The sequence below is a fragment of the Mandrillus leucophaeus genome, unplaced genomic scaffold (genome assembly GCF_000951045.1).
Source record: "Mandrillus leucophaeus isolate KB7577 unplaced genomic scaffold, Mleu.le_1.0 Scaffold299, whole genome shotgun sequence".
NCBI classification, from domain to species: domain Eukaryota; kingdom Metazoa; phylum Chordata; class Mammalia; order Primates; family Cercopithecidae; genus Mandrillus; species Mandrillus leucophaeus.
Genome location: NW_012103131.1, coordinates 4,044,969 through 4,067,124, shown reverse-complemented (window position 1 = coordinate 4,067,124; position 22,156 = coordinate 4,044,969). Strand labels below are relative to the sequence as shown.

Sequence of the window (22,156 nt, the reverse complement as noted above, 5' to 3'; positions counted from 1 at the left end):
CAAGCTCACAGGTGTCATGGTGTCCTGAGCCTGAAGAATAGGTACTCTCTTGATAGTGGAGACCACAGTACGGGGAAGCCTGGAGGACCCCCCCAAGAATCACCCCTGTTTTCTCCTTGCTTAGCAGCTGTGACAGCCAAAGGCCCTGTCCAAGGTCCTGTAGCCAGTATGGGAGTCCCGGCTCACGCTAGACCCCAGCTGGCCTGAGTCCTAGGCTGGCATCCTTCCCACCATATCCATGCAGAAGAATCACCTGGGAGCTGGTGAAAGACACAAATTCTAAGCTTTATCCCCACAGATCCTGAGCAACCTAGGTCCAAGGAGGGAGAGGTCTAGAAATCTACATTTTTAACATGTCCTCCCCACCAACACACACACACACACACACACACACACACACACACACACACCCCCTCTCTCTCTCTCTCTCTCTCTCTCTCTCTGTCTCTCACTCACTCACTCTAGGTGGTTTCTATGCAGGCAGTCCCTGGCACAAACTTTGGGAAACATTGTCCTGTAAAATAAGACCTGCACTGCAGTTTCCAAAGTGGGTCTTTTTTTTTTTTTCCTTCAAAGAGCAGTGTCAAAGGAGTTCCTACTGGGTATGATTGCACTCCTCGTAGGGTACACAAGAGCAATTATGATCAGAACTAAATTTAACTAACATGGGGGGGACTGTGTACCAAGTGAAATAGGCACCAGGTGCATTTCAGTTTTCTTGTATGTAAACTACATCCATAAAAAGTGGTACAAGTGGAAAGGATTCAGGGTGCCGCAGAAGTGCTGGGGCTGCAGGCTGGAATGTCACTGGAAACTCTAAGAGCACTGATGCCTGGGCCTCCCTGCCCAGGAATTCCAATGTAATTATCTGGGAATGAGGCCTGGGCATTGGGGTTTGGATGAGTTCCCAGGTGACTGATGAACCCTGGGCTGACAACTATTAGAGAGGAAGCCCCACCTGACAGGAGTTAGCCTCAGGGAAGCAACGCATGATATGATCTGGAAGTGTGAGGTAACCGTTGGGCTAAAAGAAAGAGCTGAATGTCCCCTTTCATAACTCGGTGCTACTGCATTGACCATTTTTTTTTGGAAAAATAGTAGCCAGGGATATTTTGATTTATTTTTAAATGAAGTAAATTTTAAATGGACTCTCCTGTCTATTTCTTCTTTGTTGCTCATCTCTGGGTATCTTTTGAATGTACAACTTCCCATGTATCTTTTTTTTTAAAAAAAACACATATAATGTGATGGAGATTGTCATGCAAAACAAGCCAACCATCTTCTCATGCCTGACTCTAAGGATACAGAGCCCCTCAGGCAGCTAAGATCAGACACTGGCCCTCCTGCAGCCATGTGGACTTGCCATGCCAAATGTCCAGCTAGTGGGAAACATGCAGTTATTTGAGTCAGCAAATATTAGTCCTGCCCTGAAGAAAATAAAAATGCTACTGTGCTTGCTGTCGCCTCTTGGAATGAGCAAAGACCCTGCTTCCAACATACACAGGCCCTTCCTCTCCAAAATGTGTTGTCTTGAGAAGACCAGCAGCCTCACAACTTGTCTGTGTTTCTCAAAGTATGCGACCCAGATCACCTACATCAGAATCACGGGATGTCAGTTGAAATGCAAATGCCTGGGTGCCACCCACCACCTACAGAATCAGTCTCGGGGCCTGGGGAACCTGTACTTGTAACATCCCAGGCCATTCTCTGCATGTTGGGATTTGGGAGCTGCTGTGGCAATTGTTGGGCATCCAGTTATGCCCTCAGGCCCCCAAAGCAAAGATTATCTGCCAGCAGTGGGAGTTTAGTGGATACATACATCATTCCAAATCCTGTGCAGTTCTATGCAAGGATTCATTGTAAGCATGTACCGTAATGAATGTCTAAACGGAGGCCAGGACCCTGTTAGCCTTCACTAAGTGCTGGGGTGCAGTCCATTTTCCATGTTGTATTTTGTAGTGCTTCATACATAACCATAATAGAAACAAATGAGTACAGACCTGGTTAGATGCTTTGTTAAAAATCATAGCACACTCTTTTGGAATTTACATGAGCAATTTACCATTAGGACAATCTGCTGATTAGGAAAAATGAAACACCTTGGTCATTTAAAAATATTGGACAAAAACTCATGCAACCGATCATTGAAATGCAGCAAAGCTACATGTGCCTTGGTCCAGTGTCCCCATCCCCCAATTCTGATAGGTGAAATCAACTGATTGCCATAGTGTTGGTCTGGGCAAACGTGGGCATTTGATTTTTTTTTTTTTTTCATGTGTGTGTGTGTGTGAGTTTCGCAGAGTTTCGCTCTTGTTGCCCAGGCTGGAGTGCAGTGATGCAATCTCAGCTCACCACAACTTCTGCCTCCCGGGTTCAAGCAATTCTCCTGCCTCAGCCTCCTGAATAGCCGGGATTACAGGCATGTGCCACCACGCCCGGCTAATTTTGTATTTTAGTAGAGTTGGGGTTCTTCCATGTTGGTCAGGCTGGTCTCAAACTCCCAGCCTTAGGTGATCTGCCTGCCTCGGCCTCCCAAAGTGCTGAGATTACAGGCGTGAGCCACCATGCCTGTCTGGGCATTTGATTTCTATTGTTTTGCTCTCTGGACCTTGACTTCCATGATGCCAAGCAGCAGGGAGCAACTGAATTAGAGTCTAAACCGGCAAATGTGGAGGACTGCAAAGGACCAAGGTAGGGAGAGGCCTCCTGGTAACCACCACTGCTGTTTCTTTTCAGGAGTGCTGACTTATCTCCCACATGAACCTGCGGCCCCACATTCCAGCCCACCTCCAGAATTCTGTCTTTCCTCTCCATTGAGGATGCGAGCCTGTATTTGGGGGCTCCTGGGCTTGGTGGAGGTGGTTATCAGAATTAGATGATTCCCGTTGACACATCATTAGATAAATTAAGAATAGATGCCCAGCAGAGAAAACCAATTCATGACTCAGGCCAATGTTTCCAGAACATGTAACTTGTCATAAACATCTAGTTTTCCTGCCTTTCCTGACATCTCTGAGCGTCAGGTGTGCAGTAAAAAGCCTTGGACAAGACTTCTGAGTGTTATGAACCAGGGGCTCCAGCATCCTGGTAGCCCTTGAAAGAGAGTTTACTGTCTGTGTTTCAACAGACTGCTTGAATAATTGGAATCTTTTTCTATTTGCAGGAGACCCTGGCATCACAAAACACAAAAATGATTTCATCCTTAGTCATCTCCCAGATGATTGATGAGAATAAGCCGAGAGAAAACAGGACCTCCTTGCCCCTGCCGTGTACGATTGGTCAGGCTCGTGCACATCACACCAAGCAATCTCTGGCTAATCGCAGCGGAGTCAACATTCACAGGGCATTTGCGTTACTTCCGGGCAGATTAGGAATCCCAGCACCGTCAGATGAGCGAGGACCTGAGACAGAGCTGCCACCCAAAGAGGAGAGCCCCTGTGGGGGTCCCCGCAGAGGGTTTGCATCCATCACCATCACGGCCAGACGCGTGGGCCCCCCAGCCAGTGCCCTGCTGTGGGGGACTGTTGGGGACTCTCTGTGCCCCAAGTGCAGGGCTGAGGACACACTGTTACAGGCGCCCCCAGCTCTGGCCAATGGCACCCATCCAGGTCGGCATCAGAGATCTTTTGCCTGCACAGAGTTCTCCGGAAACAGCTCCGTGGTGCGGCTGAAGGTTCCCGAGGCCCACACAGGGTTGTGTGAGAGACGCAAGTACTGGGTCACTCATGTGGATGACAAAGGGACCAGTTTTTCTCCAGACACCCCACTGTCAGGAAAGAGCCCGCTGGTGTTCAGTTCCTGTGTCCACCTCAGGGTGTCTCAGCAGTGTCCAAATTCAATCTATTATGTAGACAAGTCTCTCTCCGTCCCCATTGAGCCACCTCAAATTGCCAGCCCCAAAATGCACAGATCCGTCCTGTCGCTCAACCTCAGTTGTAGTTCCCACAGATTGACAGCAGATGGAGTAGATGGCCTAGTGAACAGGGAGCCAATAAGCGGAGCCCTGAAGCAGGAGCTGGTGGAGAGAGACCAGGACCTCGTAGGCCAGCGCTGGAACCCAGGTTTACAAGAAAGTCACTTGAAGGAAACCCCATCGTTGGGGCGGGTGCATTTAGGGACCGGCGCATGTCCTTGGAGTGGTTCTTTTCCATTGGAAAACACAGAATTGGCAAATGTGGGAGCTAACCAGGTCACTGTAAGAAAAGGGGAAAAGGATCATGCAACTCGTTGTCATGCCAGCGGTCATGCCAACCAACTGTCCATTCACATTCCCGGCTGGAGTTACAGGGCAGGTGAGTGGTGTGTGCATCTGCAGGAGGGTGACCTGTGTAAATGTCCTAGCAAGGTGCTGTTGAGTGAGTTTCTTATACAAAACTTACTCTAAGAGCCATTTCTCAGTAGACTTGCAGTGATCTGCTCTGCTCATAGTTGACAACTGATAGCTCAGCATTGATGTCTGATTGGATAGATTTTTTTAGTTGACACTTTTGTAGATTGTAAGAGGCCTTCTGTCTAATTCTTGTTCCCAATAGTTCCAGACCATATATAATGAGAAGGAAATGATAGCCTCCAAAGGAAGTTAATTTGCAACATGCCCAAACTGCTTTCCAAAAGAGGGTGAGAAGAATGAAATGCCATTCGCCCCCAGATGTTTCATCTCTCTCGCCAAACATCTGTGTATTTGGAAATGTCCAGATTTCTGTACTTTTTGCTTTTCAAGTTAGCCTCATTGATATAAAAGCTAGACTGCAAAGCTTCATAATGGAGTGTGTATGTGTGAATGTGTGCATGCGAATGTGTATGTGTGTGCGTGTATAGTAATTATAGGACATTTTCTATATTAGGCAAGTCAGGGATTCTCTGTGCCAAATAGTAGCAGCAGCAGCAATTTTCTGTCCCCCTGGTTGTGTCTTCTGGGGCATCTCGGCCAGGATTTGTTGCTGTTTCTGCCATTTCCAGGGTCGGGCAGAATTCCCAAGGTGGGCTGCCCTGAGAACTCTTTACCTTTCTTGGGAAATCAAAAGAGGAAAGCAGGCATTTTTTTGGAGGAAAGAGGCCAGATTTCTTTCTTTCTGTGTGTAAACTTCTGATTTTCAACTTTTTACTTTCTACAAGAGGCTCTGGTTTATGAATTACTGAATTTCTATTTGGAAAAAGATATTTAAAGATATTAGTATACAATTGAAAATGCAGAATGTGCATAATAATTTTACAGTACAACTTTGGTTCATTAAAGCTTTGTTAATAAAAATGACTGTAAAACATTTAAAGTTATAATGTGTATAGAAATGTTAAATGATGTAATTAATGTTAACAAGTATATATATATTTAATGCTCAGAGATTTTTAAGGCAATTTTGATATGGCTTTCAGATTGATTAAATCTTTGAAACGCATGTCTTACAGACTTATTACAAGAAGGACAACATAAGCAGCTACCAGTGTTCCAAAGATAAATCCCACTTTAGTATTTAAAGAGATTGCTCAAGCTAAGCACTTCATCTTCCTTATTGATGATGATTCCAGAAATATACCACTGCATTGTTGTGTGTTACCCCAGTTAAAGCACATCCTCATTTTTTAAACCACGTTTCATGGTGTGAAATAATAATTTGGATTTATAGTACTTTTCACCAGAGGCTCTCCACTAATAATAAGAGCCAGATCTCAAACACTCATCTCAGAGGAGGGCAACAAGAGTGTGGAAACTTCCCCCAACTTACTTTTTGGCTTTGGTGGTGCAGAGAAGATTTTTTATTGTGATTTTGTGAAATGACTACTCCTGTAAGGGATTATCTTAGGCAAGTAGTGTAAATTCATTCTACATCCTATGGGCCAACATTCCCCAGAAAAAGCACATATCCCAGAGATTCGCGAGTGGCTTTAAGCCATGAGGCTTCATTCTACCATTTGAGGAAAGAGATAGTCACAGAGACTAGGGGAGACTTGAATACCTTTTTAATAATTTCAGTAGCTTTGGGGGTACAAGTGGTTTTTGGTTACATGGATGAATTATACAGTGGTGAATTCTGAGATTTTAGTGCACCCGTCACCCAAGTAGTGTATATTGCACCTGATGTGTTTTTTTTAAATCCCTAGGCCCACCTCTCGCCCTCTCTTTTCTGAGTTTCTAAACCCATCATATCACTCTGTATGCCTTTGCATACTTGTAGCTTAGCTGCCGCTTATGAGAACATACAGTTTTTGGCTTTCCATTCCTATGTTACTTCACTGAGAATAATAGCCTCCAGCTTTAACCAAGTTGCTGCATAAGACATGATTTCATTCCTTCTAATGGCTGAGTAGTAGTCCATGGTGTATATATACCACATTTGGAACACCTTTTTGTAGAGTTGCTGATCTGTTATTTCTAGCTCAGTGGATGTGGAGGGGTGACACTCTCTGAACTCCTCATCTGGGTAACTAGAGCAGCGGTTAGATTGGATGTTTTTCGAGATCCTATCAAGCTTCAAAAAATTTCAGCTCTATTTGCCTAAAGTGGACTCTGCAAAGAAAAGAGGCTCCATGTGATTCTGAGCCCTTCAGCCGCAAAGTCCAAAGCCACCGAGCCCTGGGGTGCACAGTGGGGCACTTGCCTCGGATGCCTACAAATGCACACCCTCACCTACACGTGTACCCCTGGCTGTGTGCTCCCTCACTCAGAAACTAATTTCCAGTGGACTCTATTTCTTCTCAGGTGACAAGAAAGCACATCTGTCCATGCTGTAGAATTCTGGTCTGAAATTTACCAGCACAGCTTATTGACTTTAATGACCACAGGCTGTCCTCACACAATGTGCACGACGTTTGGAGGGTGAGCTTGCTGACCTTCAGTTTCAACAATACCTTTTAGCCATAATGCAAGAGCTTTCAGACTGCAGCAGTGCTCATTAAAACTCAGAGGAACTGTTTATATTTTCCTGTGTGGAACTGGAATCCTATCTGAGACATTCTTGACAGCCTCCTGTGGTTACACATGCTATTAGCAGTCTTCATACTTCATAGTTATTGAATCTGATTCTTTTTATCTGAAGGATTCCAAAATACCTCATGAGCAGGATCTTCTGTTGGCTGGCTTACTGACATTCAGCTGCTTGGTGGGTGCAGCCTGGGAGATTCTACAAACAGAGGCAAAGCAATTTTAGTTCTAGTCATTATGTCATTGGACAGAAAGTTCTACAAATTGTATTCATGATTGAGCCTCCAGGATATGCACCCAAAAGATAAGATTAGGAAAAATGAGACACAAGCACATCATACAATTCAAATAGCTGTGTCTACTGAGACATAGCATTCCAATAGACGTGTGGGCACCTGCTTTCGTCTCGGGCTGAAGGTTAAGGAATTGGTTCTCTCTTTGCTCATCTCCTCGGTCCCTGTATATTTTGTCTTTACATCTCTACTATTGGTAAGCATTCAGATAGCACCATGTAGGTGGGCATTGGACAAATCTTCGCATCTATCATAAAAAAATTTAATCTCCATTCTTGTCATCATCACCATCATCATCTTCATCATCATCATCTTATTCATAACCACAACATATGTTGTAGAAGTCCTAGGCGCCAGGCCCTGGGCTGCATCCATTATTTTGAGTCATTCAACCATCTGTAAAGAGTATCATTATCCTTATTTTTCAGACAACACAAATGAGGCTTGAAGAATAAATGATTTGCCCAAGTCCACGTGGCCAGTTGGTGCTAGAGCTATGTACTGGTCTCCTGCTGTTCCCTTCTCAGTGACAGCCCCAGGCAGGGCAATTAAGACGGTGGTGACTCAGTGGCAGGCCCCACCTCCACTGCCACTATCAAAGGTGGTATCTGAAGGCTGCTGCTTGTGAACGTCTGGAGTAATACTAGTATTTGGTTGCCAGTTACCGCGGTAGACTATTAGGAGAGTGAACTGCACGTTAATTTATGAAAAAATGTAATAAGCCATATTATTTGATACGGTTAAAATGTATTGGCTCAGAAATCCTCCTCAGCCTGAAATCCAGTTCTTTGTGGTGGTCTGTGAAATATACCATGTTGACTCACTGGATGTGCATGCCTGACTCACTATTGACTTAGACACATTTCTTCCTGCCAATTTTATTGTGCATCTGTGGCTTAAATCTGAAGCTTTTCTCCATTTCTGAGATATCCAAGTAGAGGGAGCAAAATCTTCCAACGATGGTAGATGCTACCGAAGAAGAGATTAGTGAATACACTGTCCACACCTCTTTGCGTTCACGTTCTATGGTGGACCCATGTTGCAACTCCTTCAGTCAGTGCACAGGCTTTGGTGGCATTGGTCTGAGATGTCCTCAGTGGAGTTTAGCATCACTAGTGAATAAAGATGTGGATGACTGGAAGGCAGAAATCCCTGCCAGGTCTCCAAATGAGCACTGTGCCTACTCACACTTAGGTGGTATGGTACTGCCACATTAATAGCAAGTGAGGTTTATCTCACTTACACCACTCAAAGGAAGATAACAAACCATGCACACATAAGCCAAGCCTACCTGAAGGAGAGAAGCCTGCATTAGACTCCCACTCTGATCCCATGAAGACTTTTTACTAGAGGAACCAGAAGATATTTTACAAATGTGATTTTTTTTTTCTTTAATGATCTATAATTGGGATCAGCAACCTTTTCTTTTTCCCTTTTTTTGTGAAGGGCCAGATTGGGAGAATGTGTGTTTGGCTTCACGGGCCGTATGGTTTCTGTAGCAACTACTCAACTAACAACTCAGTCTTCAGATACCACCTTTGATAGTGGCAGTGGAGATGGGGCCTGCCATTGAGTCACCACCACCTTAACTGCTCTGCCTGGGGCTGTCACTGAGAAGGGCACAGCAGGAGACAACTTGCTGTTGTAGTGCAAAATCAGCCATCAACAATGCGTAAATACATAAGTGTGGCTGTTGCCAATAAAACTTTGTTTACACTAACAAGAAGTGGGCCAGATTTGACCTACAGTCTATAATTTACTGACTTCTGGTCTAGTATTCAACTAAATCCATCCCCTAAGGTAAACTTTACTCTGTTTCCCAATATTGCATATTAGATTCTCTAGAAATCAGACTCTAAGGTGGAGATGAATGGTCAGGGTATTCACTGGGGAGTGTTCTGGGATACAACATCCAGGAAGGGAAGCAGGACTGGGCAGAGGGAGAAGGTGTTCTGTGGTGCAGTCATAAGCAAGGCCTCTGCCAGCCACTTAGGGAACTCTGAATCTGGGATAGGCCTTCAAGGTTATTCTGAGTTTCTGTAAGGGGACTGGGCCCTCATATTTCCCAGGAAGGTATGTGACCTTGGGTGAGGCAGCTCTCTTCAGTCAGCCAATTCCTGTAGGGTGGATCGCCGAGGGCACTCTTCCTATAGGACTTCCAGCAGCTGGGGGAAGAAGCTCTTCTTTCCTGAAGGGAGATCTGAGCAGTATAATACAGTGTCCATCACAGCTGGCCATTCTGCCATTCAGTCTGTGTTTTCCACTCTGTGATTCCATAACGTTCTGAAATAAGTCAAGGATCTTGCTAGGCTAGACCTGGGGCAGGGGATTGGTGGTGAGCGCTATAGACCTTAGCACCTGTGTGAGGAGGCTAGTGCAGAATTCTACACTCTCGCTCTTGATGTTTGTTCATTCAGCAAATATATATTGGACAATTGTCCAGGAGTGGGAGCAGTGACTTGGACAGGGTAGCAGTAGTGAAGGTATTGAGAAGTGGTCAGATTCTGGGGCTATGTGTTCAAGGTAAATCAACAAGGTTTGCCAATGGATTAGATGGTGTGGCAGTCCCACGCTGACTCCAAGTGACTGCAGGTATGCCTAACGCCCTCCTGGTTTACTGGGGCTGCCTCTACCCTGCAGAGCTTCCCCACTTTTCTGCTGCTGGCTGGCGGACATTCACATCACAACTACACAGTTCTTCCTAATGAAGTGGGTACATGGTTGAGAAGCAGGTAAACAATCTTACGATAGTCTTTTCTTACCTTTAGGGAAGCCAGAAGAATTGAGCAGAATGAGTTTTTGTGTTTTGTTTCTTTGTTAACAGCAAGATAAGCCAGAGAGTCTTAGAATCAGCTGATGAATAGACAAGAACTCAGCCCCCGGTATTTAGCAGCAGCTCTTCGGCAGGCATGAGCAAACCACCGGGACTCCAGGTTCAGCCTGCTGCCTGTTTTTGTAAATAGTTGTATTGAGACAGAGCCATGCCAATTTATTTATGCATTGTTCTGTGGCTGCTTTCACACTGCAACAACAAAGTTGAATAGTTGGGACAGAGACCTTATGGCCCACAAAACCTAACATTTCTACTGTCTGGGCCTTTTCTGAAGAAGTATGTGACTCCCCTGCTCCAGAGCAGGCCCTCTGGGTGATTTTGGGCAGGTCCCTTGCCTGCAAGGTCTCTGTTTTTTTCATCTGTGGAATAAGAGAGGTGGACAAGATCATCTTGTGTTTTCTTCTTTCCTTGTTTGTTAACTTATACATTTTTTGGGCCTGTGGTTTTCTGCCACAGGAGCTGTCAGACAAGCCTGCTTCTCAGGTCGATTCTTAGAACATGGTGAAGGAGCAACGCTCAGAGTCAAAGGGAAGAGTTGTCGGTCTCCTTGTACTGTTAACTCTTCACCTTTTCTGACCAATACTGTCCCGTCTCACTCTGACTCTCTTCCTGTCCCATAAGAGCAGGTGCCCACTGCAATTCGACCTTGGCCTCCAGCTTGCCTGCCACCTTTCCCATCAGCAGCAGGAACAGGTGCTCCTGTGCCGCTCATTGTGACTCAGTGGGCAGGGCCCTGGCACCTCCTGCTAGCACCCAGGCAACCTCCCCTCGCTCACCTGACATTGATCGTGTCTGCTGTGGTACCAGACGCTGGGCTCTTCTCTGGTTCTGCGATGCTGACACATAACTCAGACCTGGTCTCCTTGCTAGGCAGGTAGCGGTCTTTTAATGTGATGCATTTGCTGTTTCGTAGAGGTCGTTGTTATACTTGCACACTGCACAGTCCTGGAGGGCAGGAATCAACTCTGAGTCATTGGCATTGACCTCATCTTACCCAGTAGAGAGCCTGGGAGCAAAGGCTCATAGAGAACCGTGGAGCAATGGCTTACAGAGTGGGTGTCCTGGACCTGTGGGCTGGGTGGAGGATGGGTTTTGTTGATGACCCATCAAAGCCCAATCTTATGTTAGGGCCCCTTAAGTGCTTGATGTGTTTCCTTCCTCAAGCTACCTTTCCCCATCCCCATATTCAAAGCCTCTCCAGCAAGGAAAGAGTGAGGAGCAATGAAAGATTCACCGCCAAGAGGTAGGTTGTGAAAAGGAAAGTGAAAACGAGAATCCCCACTTGGTTTGAAGTTGAAGCGGAGGGTGGCGGGGGAACTGTCTCAAAATATTGTTTCCCTTTAGGAACTGAGTAAGAATAATCAAGTATTGTCAAGGAACAACTTTATGATCCTTCATGTGGTCACATTTAATGTTAAAGAGGTGAAAATATATAAGCAGTGCTGCAAAAATATCTTGAAGGTTTTTGAGAATGTTTTATTTATCTCTTGGTAAGTCTTGATGAGATTGTGTCATTTTCCTCATCATCATAAACACCGTTTCCAGATCATTCCCAAGAGTTCATATGGTATCTAAAGGTTGGTCATGTCAGTCATCCCAGCTAGCTTCGTGGAGAGAATGGCTTTGTTTTTTCTTTTTTTCTGAGTAATTCTTTCATTTATATGAATAGGAGGTGTCCCTACAGTGTTTAGGAGAGAGTCATTATTAATGGGCCATTTACTCAGGTTTGCCAGGAATAGATTAAGAGAAATGGATTCAAAGCCTGAAGCAGGCTGACCAGGTAATGGGCTGATCTTTTAAATTAGGACACTGCAGAGCAGCCATTTACACATGAGTAACAGTGAGTAACAGGGTAACCTGGCAGAAGCACCACGGGCTTGGGAATGAGGCTCATCTGGGGCTCCATTTATACTTCGCCAGTTGCTTGCTTGTCCTTTACAAGGTAATTTACGTAAAGAGTGCTGAGCACCTGGGCTCGTGGTGGGGACTCAAACCATTTTGTAATTATCATTAGTCTTCAGTATCATCCAAGCTGTCCACAGGAAGTCCATTTAGAAGGGATCTTGGAAAAAGGTAGGGGTAGTAGCATGATGAGTTCTGAAAGAAAAAGTATTCTAGATACAGATGACCCTGCAAAATAGAACAAAAAAAGTGAGAAATCGATGATGTGTTTAATTCCTTTGACTTGGTGAGTTTTTGCTCTTTTCTCATAATCTTAAAGCGAAGCTTTAAGATTTTCTGTAAAATGTGATTTTCTTTTCATCAATAATGGCTAACTTTGGCGAACAAGAAATAAATAAAGATGGTAGAGCCAGCCCATTAATTCTTCTTAAACTATGTTGTCAAAGTAGTTTGTTGTTAAATGCAGAAATGTTTTTCATATTGCTATCAGATGTTCTTTTATTTCTCCTGCTAGGTCATAGCCCCATGAGGGCATTACTGCAAATAAAGTACTGCAGTCTATATTTGGAGCATTCTATTGACCTTAGGTGGTACAGGGGTTTTATCAGAGAGTATGAAAAAGATATTCTTAACCAGAGAGGTGCATCAGACATGAGGGGGTACTTTTTCAAAGCACACTCACTCCTGGCTTCAAGTGATCCACTCGTCTCGGCCTCCCAAAGTGCGGGATTACAGGTGTGAGCCACTGCGCCCAACCAAAACACACTCATCCAATGCTGCAATGAACATGTCTCAGTCAGTACCTCCCTGGTTAAGAGCTCTGTTTGGGGGATAAATTAGGATTACATTGGGACACTGCAGAGCAACCGTCTCTACATGAGTGACAGTGAGTGTCAGGGTAACCAAGCAGAAGCACCACGGGCTTGGGCATGAGGCCCATCTGAGAACGTCTGATAGCATTATGAAAAATATCCCTGCATTTTGCAACAAACTACTTTGACAACATAGTTTAAGCAGGTCCATTCTATAGTGTATCTTGATTCTCAGCTATTCATGGGTAATGGGGAGATTCTTCAAGGTTAAGGTCCCTGTGAGAGCCTGAAGGGCAGGTGCACAGGGCAGGTGTCCTCTTTGCAGGGAACACAACCTTTGTCACTTAGGATTAGAAGCTGTTCCTCAAATGCCTACTCTTGCCTAATCTAATTCTTGAAATAAATGCCCTTGTAGGAACAGCGAAAGTCACAGACAGATGAGGACTATATAAACCGGTCCATTAGATGGCTGTTGTCTATAGAATCAGAAGTTAAAGACAGAAGCTACAGAAATTCAGTTTTCCTTAATCATTTCCTCAGTTGAGTGAAACATTTGCATGCAAGGACCACATCATGGCAGTCAGTCCCTGGCAGAACTGCACTGGTTTTCTTTGGTGTGCTTTGTGCTTTGGTGTGGTGCCAGAGCCTGCACTGAGCCTGTGTCTCATTCATGTTATTAGACAATGCTATTTATGTGTGCCCCACAGGAAAAAAAAAATCTCAATTCTTTCTTTTTTCCAGAGTTGTGCATCCTCTGAACAACTCTAGGTTTTCTTTCTCAGAGCATTTGACCCATGGGGTAACCAACTGTGTGCTTCGTTGTGTGTTAAAATTCAGTGTCAACTTTGAGGCCCATCTCTTGCAAATATGTGAGCTCTCACGGTGATATTTGGTGTGCAGACCTCCCTCCTGGCTTTGTCCTACTTTTCCCATTTATAAATATATAAGTTTGCTGAAATAAAGGGAAACTTATGTAGTTTTACTTAAAATCTACTCACTCTTCCAGTGTCTTTGGTGTATATTCAGCAGATGAACGACCCTGGTGTTTTAAGAAAATAGAGGCTTATCCGTTTTTGTATAGGGGTGGGTCATATTTAGGCATTTTTGATCCGATGGCCTCTGTAGATAGTGAACAAATGACTTTGAGTTTCTTTGACAACTTCTGCATCTTCATAAATATCCTTGGGCATGTAAGAGCACGTGGACCACTGCAGTTCAGAAATTACAGCCAAAGAAACTGTGCACAGTGGAGCATCAGACCTCAGGCAGCAGAGCTGGGGAGGGATGGTCCATTGAATGTCACAGTGTTGTGCATTTGGAAGATACAGCATGCTAGACGTCAGGGAGAATTTATGCTGATGGAATTCACTGTCAAAACCCTCATGAACTTCGTGGCCTCAAAGCCTACCGTGGCTGTTGGCGCGGCTAGTAACTGGTTTCTTTCCAGGTCTAATATCATTCACTGAAATGTTGCTTAGAAAGGAATTTAAATGGAATCAGTTTCTTCTTCATTTCGTTTGCTTTTCTAATGCTTCATTTTCTCTTATTGAAAAAACAACACTCGGCCGGGCATGGTTGCTCACTCCTGTAATCCCAGCACTTTGTGAGGCCGAGCTGGGTGGATCACCTGAGGTCAGAAGTTCGAGACCAGCCTGGACAACATGGCAAAACTCCATCTCTATTAAAAATACAAAAATTAGGCGTGGTTGTGGGGACCTATAATCCCAGCTACTTGGGAGGCTTAGGCAGATGAATCGGATGAACCTGGGAGGCAGAGGTTGCAATGATGCCACTGCACTCTAGCCTAGGTGACAGAGCGAGACTCTGTTTCAAAAAAAAAAAAAAACATAAAACATGTTTGTTGTAAAACTTAAAATATAAATAAGCAAAAAGAGGAAAGTAGAAAATCAACCATACTCCTACTGCCCAGAGAGAACATCACGGTTAACATTTCAGTAAATCGTCCCAGACAGATTACTTGGAATCTCTCATAAATGCAACAAACTTCTTTTTCTTTGTTTTGTTTCATTTCCTTTTTTTTTCTTTCTAACAAAAAGGGGGATTATGTAAAATATATACTGTTTTCGAAGGCTTATTTTTCTCAACAATGGATTTTGAAGTTCCAGTACCTGTTAAACAAACTTCCTATTAATCGTTTAATGGCTACCTGGGCTTCCATTGTATAGCTTTATTGAAACTGCTTTTTAAAAACCTTATTAAATAGGTTGTTTCCATTTTACATTTTTATAGCAATGTGTTGATAAATTTCTTTAGAGAAAAATGTGAGCATTTTATGTGATTTTTCTGAAGCCAGATTTCTAGAACTTCTGGTCACAGAATAGGCACAAATTTAAGACTTTTTAATCTAGATTTCCAAATAACACTCCAAGTGGCACTATCTGTACGTACATACCAGCTTCCTTAAACATGCACAGGTACTGGATATTGCCATTACAAAAAACTCCATGCCATTTTGATGTGTGAAAAATGATACTTATGATTTATTAATTTGCATCTTTTCAGAAAGATGTTGAACATTCTCATGTGTTTGTTGTATATCTGTATTTCGTCTTTTGTAGGTCGCCTTTGTTTTCTTCAGAGTTCTCATATTTTGCATTTGTGTTTCTGCTGAAAATGACCTTTTGTATTTTACTTTTTAATGTTGTCTGTGGTAATTTTTAAAACTTTGAATTTTGAAATAATTTTGGATTAACAAGAGTTACAGAGATAGTAGAAAGCACTTCCATACATACATCCTTCACTGAGCTTCCCCTTACATTTACATCTTACGTAACCACAGTACATCTATCTGAGGCAGAGTTTCTTGACCTGGGTGCTAGCCACATTGTGGGCTGGATAAGTCTTCATCGTGGGCGGCAGTCCTTCGCACTGAAGGATGCTTGGCAACATCCCTGGCCTCTACCATTAGATGCTGGTAGTACCTCCCCTTCTCCCCCTAGTACACAACCAAAAGTGTCTCCTGGCACTGGCAAATGTTCCCCAGGAAGCAAAACTGGTCCCAGATGAGAACAACTGACATAAACTAAGGAATTAATATTGGTACACTACCGTTGTCTAAACTACAGACTTTATTCAGATTCTATCTGCTTTTCTACTGATGTCCTTTTTCTGTTCCAGGATCCGATCCAGGATGCCACCTTGCATGTAGGCATCATATCTGTTTCTGGTAATTTTTCACATTCAGATTTCTTCTTCATCTTTTCCCCTTTGTCTTTTCACAGACAGGTTTAGAAAGGACTTCTGTAACCCGCATGCCTCTCTTGTACTTTTATTTAAATCTGTAGTCCTTCTGGATATATTTCCTGTACAGTGTAAGTTTGGAATCTGCTTTTCCTAAATGGTTTGCCAGTTGTCCACAGACCACTGATGAGATAATTTGTTATTTTTCTGCTGGTTGGAAATTCCACTCACACATTTAATTCTGGTTTGTATCTTGTTTATACAAGGATTTCCCTGACTTATACAATTGTTTCCCTCTAGAAATTCTCACGCAACTTGAATATTGTGTGAATCACAAAAGCTCCTCTGTTTCCGTCTGTGGATTTGAAAGATGAGGAATCTTTCAGATGCTCCTAAGTGTAAATGGTTAGCATTTCATGTACCTCATTACTGCAGGGGTTTGGAAGTGAGAGAATCTGGCTGCCATCATACTTTCTCCAAATTTTGATTTTATATTTTAAAAAAGACCTGGTTCTGTACACTGTTGTTTGTTTTTTTTCCTTTTACATTGGCTATTTGGAGACATAATATACTTACATTAAAGTGTACACATTTTATTTATATGCTTATGTAACTAACCACAATTAGATATAGATGATTTCTGTCACCTTAAAAAGGTTTAATCTTTTTGCGTTCAATCTTCCTTCACCCCCAGTCCTGGGAAACCACTGATCTTTCTGTCACTATTCTACGATCTATATAAATTGAAGCAAATTGAGCATACTCTTTTGTGTATGATTTCATTCACTCAGGCTAATGCTTTTGAAATTCTTCCATGACATTGAATGAATCTTTAATTTCTATCAGCAGAGTTTTGTAGTTTTCATTATAGAGATCATTTACATATTTTGTAAAATTTATCCTTACCTATTTTATATTCTGAATGCTAGTATAAATGACTGATACAGATTTTTTAAAATTTCATTTCCAATATTTTTACTTATGGAGACACTTCTGTATAGGAACTGAATCCTGTGACTTTTGCTAGGTGCACTTAGTAGTGTTTTTATAGATTCCTTAGGATTTTCTACATAATATTTTTATACAGGAACAATTTTTTACATGCTTTTTCCCATTTTGATGACTTCTATTTTATTCTTGCCTTATTGCTCTAGGTAAGGCTTTTCGTACAGTGTTGAGTAGAAATCATGGGAGAGAGCATCCTCGCCTTTATCCTTTGTTAGCTGTGGGGATTTTCAAAAATAGAGATGTATAGATTCTCTCTATATCTATTTAGAGAAAATTTACCAGGTTGAGGAAGTTTCCTTTTATGCCTAGTTTTTTCTTCTCTTTTTAAGTTTTGATAAAAGACACATAATATAAAATTTGTCATTTTAACAATATTTAAGTGTACAGTTCTGTGGCATTAAGCACATTCATATTGTTTTGCAACCATCATCACCATCCATCTCCAGAACTCGTTTCATCTTGTGAACTCCATATACCCATTAAACGCTATATACCCATTCCCTGGAAGCCACCACCCATATACCCATTAAACACTAACTCCCCATTCCCTAGAAGTCACGACCACTCTACTTTCTGTCTGTGAATTTGACTACTCTAATGTCACATAAGTGAAATCATACAATATCTGTTCTTTTGTGACTAGCTTATTTTACTTAATGTCCTTAGGGTTCATTTATGCCTTTGCATGCATTAGAATTTCCTTCCTGTTAAGGTTGATATTCTAATTGTATTTTAACTGTATGTGTATATTCTAGTTATGTGTGTGTATATATATATTTGTTATTAATGCGATGTACAAGGGATATGAATGTGCTTAATGCCACAGAACTGTACACTTAAATATTGTTAAAATGGTAAATTTTATATTATGTGTATTTTATCAAAATTTAAAAAGAGAAGAAAAAACTAGGCATAAGAGGAAACTTCCTCAACCTGGTAAATTCTCTCTGAATAGATATAGAGAGAATCTATATTTCTCTCTCACTCTATATACAGACACATACACACACACACACACACACACACACACACACACACACACATATAAATATGTGGCATATATTCCCCTGTTTAGCCTCCAATTGTATGTATGTGTATGTATTAAGGGGCTAATATTCTATGTATGTATATACCGCATTTTATTTACCAATTCATCTGTTGTTGGGCACTTGGGTTGCTACCACCTTTTGACTAGTATGAATAATGTTATTAATATGATGCACAAGGGATATGCAGGTACATCTTTAAGTCCCTGCTTTCAATTCTTTTGGGTATATGCTCCAATGTGGAATTACTGAATCATACGACAATTCTATTTTTGATATTTTGAAGAACTGTCATTCTGTTTGCCATAGTGGCTGCTCCATTTTGCATCCCCACCAGCAATGCACAAGGGTTCTAATTTCTCTACATCTTCACCAACACTTGTCGTGCTCTGTTTTTTCAATAATGTCCATCCTGATAGGTGGGAAGTGTTATCTCATTATGGTTTTGATTTGCAGTTTCCTAGTGATTTCCTAGTAATAACTGAACATCTTTCCATGTTTCTGTTGGCCATTTGTATATTTTCTTTGAAGCAACAATTATTCAAGTCCTTTGTCCATTTTTTATTCAGGTTGTTTGGGGTGTTTTTAATTGTTGTTTCTATTCCTAATTTGAGAGCTTTTTTACGCATTGGTGTTGAATACTGACAAGTGCTTTTTATGCACCTGTAGAATAATAATAGGATTTTTTTCTTCATTTTATAAATATGGGGAATTACATTGATTTTTTCATATGTTACATTAACTATTTCCAGGGTAACTCTTTGGTCATGATCCATTATACTTTTTAAAAATAAATATATTGCTGGATTCTATTTGCTAATATTCTGGGGGATATTTTTATTTATGTTTGTGAGGAATATTGATATGTTGTTTTCTTTTAAAAATGTTTTTGATTTTGGTGTCAGGAAAAAGGTTTATAAAATGAACTGGGAAGTATTCTTTCCTTCTCTGTTTCTGAAGGAGATTTTAGAGGGTTGGTACTATTTCTTCCAAAAGTGTTGGGTAGAAACCACCCATGAAGTCCTCTTGGCCTGATGTTTTCTCTGTGGGAAAGGTTTTCATTATGAATTCAATTTCTTTAGTTGCTGTATGACCAGTCAGGGTTTCTACTTCTTAAGTGTTTTGGCAATTTGTGTCTTTCAAGGAATTTGCCATCTCATAAAAGTCTGGTTCGGCAGTCTTCTGTGTCTTTCAAGGGATTTGACATTTTATCAAAGTCATTTAAATTATTGGCATAAAGTTGTGCATAGTGTTTTTCTGTTATCCTAAGATCTTCAGTGATGGCCTCTAATCTATTCCTGATAGTGGTAGTTTTGTCTTTTCTTTTGCCCTCATTAGTCCAGCTACAGGTTTGTCCATTTTATTGATTTTTTCCCCAAATATCCAGGTTTTATTTTGATTTTCTCTATTGTTTGTCAATTTTCTTTTATATTTATTTCTGCTTTTAGCTTTCTTATTTCTATTTGTCTATTTATTTTGTCCTGCATTTGTTCCTCTTATTTTTTTTAGCTTCTTAAAAAGCTTAGATCAAATTCCTATATCAAATGTTTTCATATACTAATTTGAGCTATAATTTCCTTCTAATTTTGGTATGTATTGTTTTCATTTTTGTTCATCTCAAAATATTTTCTGTATATACTCATAAATATTCCCTTTGTTTTAATTCTGTCTTCATCATGAACTTTAATACATTAGGGCAAGATGCTGATTACTACATTTTTGCAAAACTTTGCTAGTTATTATATATTTGTAGAAAATTTAGACCATTTACGTTTATTTTGATCAGTAATATGTGTTGATTTATTTCTATCCTATTATTTAGGTTTTCTATTTGTCTTACCTCTTTTTCTGTTTATCTTTCCTCATATTGAATTAATTTTTTTCTGATTCCACTTTTTGTCTGTGATAGTTGGGAGTTACACTGTTTATTTCTATTATTTTAGTGACCAGCTAAAAATTGTGACATGTGAACTCTTCAAGGCCAAAATTAAATCAATATTTTTACTTATCTCTGGAGCAATTTAGAATCTTAGAATACTTTACTTCTAATTATCCCCTCAAGCAGAGATGCTACTGCTATTATATGTTTTAGTTGTATCTTGTTTTGTTTTTGATTCTTACAAATAGGATTTTCCTTTTATATTATACAATATTTAGATTTACCTTGTGTTTACCATTGCCTTTGCTTCTCTTTCCCTTATGCACGTAGATATTATCAATTTTTACCTTCCTAAAGTACATATTTTACATGTTCCTTTTGGTGGCACATCAAAGTGGAGGGACTTTCGGTGGTAAATTGTTTCCGATGGCTTGGGAGAAAGTGGAAATCCTAAAAACATCTTTGTTTTACTGTATTCTTAAAAAAGAACTTCACAGGGTGTTAGTCTATGTTGACAATTATTTTCTATCAGTCCTTTGAAAATATCCTACTGTCTTTGGCTTCCACTATTGCTATGGAGAAGGCAGCTATATGTCTAATTACTATACCTTCATACCTCTTTGGCTGTTTTGGAGATCTTCCCTTTGTGCTTGGTGTTATACTTCATTATAATGTATTTAAATGTGGATTTCTTTTTGGTTCTTTTAATGATTTGTTATCCTTCATGAATCTGATGGTTTTTGTCTTTATTCTGGAAATTTCGCAGCCTTTTATTTCCCCTATTATCTCCTTCAGAATTCTGATTAGGTGTGTTTTATACTATCTCGTTCTTTTCTTTTCTTTCTTTTTTGACAGAGTTTCACTCTTGTTGCCCAAGCTGGAGCATAGTGGCACATCTTGGCTCACTGCAACCTCTACCTCCCCGGTTCAAGTGATCCTCCTCCTCAGCCTCCCAAGTAGCTGGGATTACAGGCACCTGCCACCACGCCCAGCTACTTTTTTTGTATTTTTAGTAGAGGTGGGGTTTCACCATGTTGGCCAGGCTGGTCCTGAACTCCTGACCTCAGGTGATCCATCCCCCTTGGCCTCCCAAAGTCCTGGGATTACAGCCATGAGCCACTGCAGCTGGCCTCGTTCTATTTTTCTTTCTCCTAACCTGTCTTTCCTATTTTTGATTTCTTGACTCTCTATGATGCTTTCATTAAATTTTTTAGATTAATATTCTACTTCACTAATTCTGGTTTCACTTGTATCTAAAGTCATCTGAGTTTTAACTTCAATTAGTGAATTTTTTATTTATAAAAGTGCTTTCTAGCTCTTTTGAAATCACTCTGGTAATCTTTATAGTCTCGTGCTCCTCATTCATAAATTAATTATTTTATATCTTTAAACATATTAGTTTATATCCTGTATTTTTAATTTCTAAGATGAAAATACAGGACATAAGCTAATATTTTTATTTATTTTTTTATCTGAGGCATACGTGTGTCTGATTCTGAAGTTTGGTGTCTCTACTGACTTTTGCTTAAGTTGTTTCTTATATTATTATGATTTCTGCTCCATATATGTTGTTACTATGATCCTGAGCTCATGTTTATTGGGACTTTATCTGTGAAAATTTTCTGGGGTTGAGAATAAGTTCCTTCAGATGGGGTCTCCATGCTTCTCTCAGCTGGGCTTACTTCTTGCTAAATTTCCAGCTTGTGGTTGTCCACAGTAAGCAGGTTGTGTGAACTTTTGGTCCCAAGTCTGAAAGGGGACTAGCTTATGATTATAAATTGAGCCTTTATACAGGGATTTCCAGTCTGACTTCCCACATTCTCATTTATTCTCAGGTCTCAGGTTTTGTCCCCTGGTGTGATAATAAATTTGTCATTAAATTCAAATGTCATTTGAATTTAATGACATTGGCCTGGCCAACATGGTGAAACCCCATCTCTACTAAAAATACAAAAAAGGTAGCTGGGCGTGGTGGCAGGTGCCTGTAATCCCAGCTACTTGGGAGGCTGAGAAGGAGGATCACTTGAACCTGGGAGGTAGAGGTTGCAGTGAGCAAGCTCAAATGACAAATTAAATTCAAATTTAATTTGACATTAAATTTGACATTAAATTCAAAACTATAAAGGACCAAAAATCAGCAGTGGCCCCCAAGGCAGATGGGTTTGTTCTCCAGTTTTCTTCTTGGCCTCTGAAGTGTTTCCTTACATTCTTGCAAGCGGAACCATATATTTTAAAAATATGTCTTTATACTTATTTCCAAGTT

The 22,156-nt window shown here is 41.1% G+C and overlaps 1 protein-coding gene across 3 annotated transcripts in view; it reads left to right on the top strand.

Moving 5' to 3' along the window:
* The window catches only part of LOC105544154 (chromosome unknown open reading frame, human C10orf90), a 247,403-nt gene that overhangs the window by 171,468 nt on the left and 53,779 nt on the right, over positions 1-22,156 (top strand). For all 3 annotated transcript variants that reach the window (XM_011986442.1, XM_011986444.1, XM_011986443.1), the window contains one exon: positions 3,164-4,292. In XM_011986442.1, the coding sequence (XP_011841832.1) occupies positions 3,164-4,292 (1,129 nt within the window). The remainder of the gene's footprint in view (positions 1-3,163; positions 4,293-22,156) is intronic.